Below are 5,562 nucleotides of genomic sequence, written 5' to 3'. Positions count from 1 at the left end.
TGAAGAGATGCCGAGGACGTGGTGCAGGCGTGCAGCGCCGGATACAGGTGCAGGGAGGGATTAGAGGTACCATGCTATTTATAGAAACGCAATTGCTCTAGAAAAATCGAATCAAGCAGCTTCGAGTAAGCTCGGGCAAGAACGATTTAAGGGACGTGGAGAGCCAACACCACATGCAGAATTGCATGTGTAAACACGTAGTCACATCACCTGTCAATCAGCATTCATGCAGCAGCCGACAATACACGGAAAGACCTGCACCGTTCAATTCAACCTGCTGCCTGCACAGCAAAAAATGCTAAACCAACCAAACCAAGCTGCACACACGTTCAAAAAATTTCAAATGAAAACCTGAATACACAACACATTTATACACAGCCAGGTACCAAAATAATACCACGTGCCAGATTCAAACCTCACCAAGAGTCACTTTCATCCAAATGGCTAAACCTGAAGATTTTTCACACAAGTGGCTGATTTTTTTATGTACTAAAATAACTGGTTCCTACACTAATTCATGCGCCACATAAATTAACACGCTATCTGAATTTTTTTGAATGTTTGGTAACTCGTCCCAAGAGTTGATTCGTTGCAAAGTAGTTCATAAAAAAAAGCGTATGTCTATTTGGTACATGCATAAATGATGTACAATAGATAGTGATAGTGGCTTGGATGCAGAATGGCAAAGCTCTTGTTCTCTTGTTAGATTTGAGATATTGATCCTCAAGCTGTGTTTGTCTCTGTGATGTAGTGGTAGAGAGATGAGGCTAGTTCTTATGCTATTGTTCTTGATGGTGTGTTCCCTGTAAACACAATGTTGAAGTTGTTGCTGGATGCATGGCCTGCCTCTCAACGATTCCAAATCATGACCTGACTCTCGAAGATTGCAAAATATCTTGAAATTTGAGACAAACCATTTTGAGAATCCTTGTTCACCTTGATTTCTTCCGTTGAAGATTAAGTGCACACAACAGCTACTTATTTCTTTAATAAGGTTGTAAACCTAGACACATGTATCTTTATTTCTTTTCAAACTAAGTGGTCAAATTGAAGGTTCTTTTTTTTTTCGACCGCTACAATGGTTTCGATGTAGTAGAGGAGCGAAAGATAAGTAGTACCGAAGTGGAGAAGTCAACAGATCCATATGCTTTCGCAAAAAAAAACAGATCCATATGCTGGATACATAGTTGACTGGCACAATAAGTTTTAATTAATCAAAACAAACATAAGTTAAGGAGGGAGGAAGAAATAATTAGCATGTGAGTCACGTCAAACAAATTGAGGCTAGACAGAGCAAAATACGCTGAATTAACTAAGCAGTCTACAAGAAAATCAAGTAGTTGAGTAACCTCCGTGGATGATTGTCAGAGCGGTTGGTGTACAGATTAGTCCTAGTCAATTACAAGCAGTTGACTGCCTTGTGGCCTAATTTGAACATGGACCAAACCGACAATAAAAGAAAGTTAGAATTATCTTATTTTTTAAAGTCACCGTCAAGATTTGCTTCAAAAAATGACATCCAATTCATGTTCACTTTCATTACCATGCAATTTCTCCTTTTTTCCATTACTTTCCCTTTTTCTTTTCCATTTTCTAGGCACCTGAAAGACCAAAGTGCCCCTGATCCTATCTAACCTTATCTGATGCGTGTGGACTGGTTGGATAAGGATTGCTCTCAGGCTACCTCGCTCTTGTCGTCACGGGTTGCTCGTCGTCGAACCTCACCGCTGCCAGCCCAAGCCACCGCAGCTCTCCGCCCTAGCTTGCTCACGCCTGTGCGAGCAACCGTAGCTCCCCGATGGTGCTCACCGACGCTGATGCCCGAGCGAGCCACTGCGACTCGCTGCCGGTTCTCGTCCACGTCTGCAGGCACCGGCGCAGTTCATCCTCGCCTCGCGGATGCCTGCGCTAGATACCGCAGCTCGCAACGGGTTCTCCCCCACGCCTGCGCGCGATAGCGCAGCTCTCTGCGGGTGCTTGCCATCCCCTCGGCTCATTGGCGCAGCTCGCCCTCCCCTGCTGGAGAAGTGTTTTAGTGGCGAGGGTGGTGCTGAAGAGAAGACGATGCCTTGTGCAGGTCCTGAGCAAGTGGCGTGATGGCAGCAACGGCCGGAGGAGGAGATGGATTCGTGTGTAGGTCCTGAAGATGTTGAATGCAAGCAACATGTAAGTCACGTTTGTTGTAATCTTTTGCTTGATTATGGATTGCGATTTGGAAATTACATGAAGAATAGCATGTCACGTTTAGTTTCACAGCCAGGATCAAATGAGCGACAATATGACAAATGAGTAATATTGCAAATTTCAGTCCATAAGCTACTTGCTGCAATCTGTTTTGTTGCACTTGTTGTAGCTTATTCAAAAGCAGCAATGGAATTGTAGGTAGAAGTGGCACACGTATGTAGACCTCCGTACATTGGCAAGGGACTCTTCAACCATGATTCATAGATGAATCTGAATTCACATCTCCCAAAAAAAGTAAGGAGTTCACATAATGATTTCATAAATAAAACTAAAATGAGTTCACAATGCCAAATATATATGAGCTCCTGGCTAATATAAGCTCACGGCTCAGAGCAATTGAAGAAATTGAGTTCAAATAGAAGAAAACTACTTGATGAAATAAGTCTGGAACTCGCTGACTGAAACTTGATTTATGTTTAATAATATGGCACGGCTGTGCGCATCATTTGATGCAGAGGCCGGGGCCCGGGGTAATCCCCTTTTCAAAAATAAAATAAGTATAACATCAATTTCATAGAGACCAATCATCCAATTTGTAGCTTTCTCTTTGATGTAAGCTTCTTTGCTGGATATGTGGGCTTTGGAATGAGACTAATGTTAGATAGTCCAATAAGCGGTATGTGATAGTAGGCCTTCTCTGTGTCAACGGGCAATATTAAACTCATCTTTGTCTAGGGGGACAGTTCAGTAACTTAGAGACGTACTAAACATTTTTCTCCTCGAAAAAGAAATTCCCCACTCCACAAACAGTTCTTCTTCTTCCAGGTTGGTGCATTGACGGAGTCAATACACTGGTACAACCCTAGCATGGAAGATACAAATTACTTCATATTTCTTGCTATAATTTCAATGGTGACTTCCGGGCAAAGCCAGGGCGGCTGCCTGACATTGTGGGGTTAATTAGCATCTGCCACTGAGTCGCTGGATCTACCTATTATTACTTGCAATCCAGTAGTAGAGCACCCTGACTCATTCAGCTCCGTAAGCATCCTTTGTTCCCTTTCTTTTGGTTGTTTGAATCATTTGATTCCACTTTGTTTCCATCGCAAAGAAAAATTACCACCAATTAAATCGACCCGTGGTGATAATATATGTGATCAATTTATGTTTGTCATCCTCGTGTTCTTGTACGATTAACATCCATCATCTGTTTTTGGAATAAAGAAATGTAACTACTCTATATATACTTCTCAGTCAGTTAGTCTAATTGTTTAGCATCTGTTGCAATGAGTGACAGAGTTTTCTATTTAATTAAATAGCTAACTTTTTTTCCTGATAGACCACAATGTTATCTCTGCTGAGATTATTTGAGCAAATTGTTTCTTGTTATCCGAAAAAGATTGCCACCATGGGTCGGTTAACTTGATCAACACCAGACGTAAACCCACCAGAAAGATCCTCCATTACGCAAGTGACAGCATCAACAGTAGCGGTTTGTACTAAAATACAAAAAGGAGTGAACATATCAAATAGAAAAATTATATAATCTAAAAAGATACCAAGCAGCAAACCTGAGGTGCCAATACAAAGAGCAGCAGGTTGACCAACAACTGGACCATCAAATGGAACCGAAGACTCTCCTAATAAAGGAGGGAACCATGAGTGCAGGCTCGTTTTGAAGAAGAAAAAAATGAATTTACACAGCATGATTTTTCTAGAACTTTTTATTTTTTTGTAAATAGTCACACGCAGCGTACAGAAAAAGGCAGAAACCTATTTCTAAAATGAGCCGTCTTGTTGTTGGGCCGATTTTTGTTTTTTTTTTGTACAGTCTACGAATCACAAAAATTTCAAATGATTCTTCACACGTGCATGCGGAAAATGTATAAGTTTTCACGGATGTTCTTTCAATTTTTTTTGAAACTTTGAATATAGCTTTGCTCTTTTTTAAAATATCGAGCTCACTGCAGCTCGGGCACTATTGGCATTTTCTGAAGAATCATACATTGTATGGAAAAAAACAAAGAAAAAGGAACTGCATGGGGCATGCACGTAGTCACATAGGCAAGACGCAATAATGCATGGGACATGCACGTAGCCCCGCCGGCAGCCCCCGGCATGCACCATGAACATATATTGCCCCCTTAGACAAAGATGTCAAACAATTTAACATATTTTATCCGTAACAGTTTTTCACAGAAAATAAAACTTATAGATAAGCAGTACCAGAGAACTCAGCCGAAGAGCTGGGAAGGGAAACAGCAGAGTCCACACCACGTGAAGAACCAAGACCACATAAAGAATCAGCTACAGTAAGGGAAGAAACAAATAACTAATTACATAAAATAAATAAATGAAAGACTGAGACAACCCAATCCGAACCAAGCAAGGCAAGAATCCACGCATACTCACCAACAATGCCATCAACAGGACGCTTTCCCAGTCAGATCTCTTTGCGCCGCCGACGCGAATCAACAGCAGATGAATTTTGACCTCGATCACCTACACAAAACATCCAGGCAAATACCTTAATTACTTGACGTGACTAACCAGTAGATGCAAAGCCAACGACACGATGAACAGCAGGACAGCCCTCACGTAGTAAATCATCATCGGACAAACGTCAACGGAGACGCAGATCGATACGTCCAATAACTGCGCCACGAATTTCAGGAGGACGACCCGGACGGCGGAGGCCACTTCGGCAAGGCCTACCACGATCCATCTATGTGAATGGAGACCACGACGTGCAAGGCTGGGAGAAGCAACACGGTCGAACACCTATTTATAGAGTGACCAGAGTACGAACGACACGAACTAAGCAACGACGTCCAGAAAATACGGCAACAGCGGCACCGCCCGAGAATTGTGGAAACTGCACACGTGCCAACCTAGGAGTATCAATCTGAACAAATTGACAACGTGCCGGCACGGTGAAATAACACATACACAACCAAACCGACATGCACACACGCAGCACAGCATCAGGAAACGTCCACATAAGCAACCGGCGACACGTACGGAAGGGAGATTGAACCATGCATGCTACCCCACGTATCATACACTGCCCCAACAATTCATCGGTACATGCATATGGTCAACAAATCACCCCGCGAACCGCGTGCATGCAGCCAAGAATACAGCGGTGTTCAACTGACAGGACCCACGTTTGACCAGGTACGAAAATACTAAAGCAACCAAACAAACCGCAACACTAGTTCAAAAAATTTGGATCAAAAAACTGAACACACAGCGGATTTGTACACCGCCAGGTACCAAATTAATACCACGCGGCGCATATCTAGTACATAATGTGTCACTTTCATCCAAGTGGTTGAAGCTCACGGCAAAAACCTTGCCTGGAATAGATGCTTGGTG

At 42.7% G+C, this 5,562-nt stretch overlaps 1 protein-coding gene across 1 annotated transcript; it reads right to left on the bottom strand.

The window, feature by feature from the left end:
• Positions 1 to 2,005: 2,005 nt before the first annotated feature.
• Positions 2,006 to 4,915, bottom strand: LOC123184921 (uncharacterized). Its single transcript, XM_044596958.1, has 5 exons — positions 4,783 to 4,915; positions 4,597 to 4,686; positions 4,411 to 4,491; positions 3,756 to 3,824; positions 2,006 to 2,140 (listed from the first exon to the last, which is right to left on the bottom strand). Exons 1-5 carry the CDS (start codon positions 4,795 to 4,797, stop codon positions 2,033 to 2,035), a joined length of 363 nt encoding a protein of 120 aa, XP_044452893.1. The 5' UTR covers positions 4,798 to 4,915; the 3' UTR covers positions 2,006 to 2,032.
• Between the last annotated feature and the right edge of the window lie 647 nt (positions 4,916 to 5,562).

This window comes from Triticum aestivum, chromosome 2A (genome assembly GCF_018294505.1).
Source record: "Triticum aestivum cultivar Chinese Spring chromosome 2A, IWGSC CS RefSeq v2.1, whole genome shotgun sequence".
NCBI classification, from domain to species: Eukaryota; Viridiplantae; Streptophyta; class Magnoliopsida; order Poales; family Poaceae; genus Triticum; species Triticum aestivum.
The sequence above is the reverse complement of the archived record's forward strand: the minus strand, read 5'-3'. Positions and strand labels throughout refer to the sequence as shown.

Coding starts and splice junctions, on each gene's coding strand:
- LOC123184921 (XM_044596958.1), bottom strand. Junction 4,492..4,596: donor TCCTGTTGATGGCATTGTTG/GTGAGTATGCGT, acceptor CCCTTACTGTAG/CTGATTCTTTATGTGGTCTT. Junction 2,141..3,755: donor TCTTTGTATTGGCACCTCAG/GTTTGCTGCTTG, acceptor CAACATCTTCAG/GACCTACACACGAATCCATC.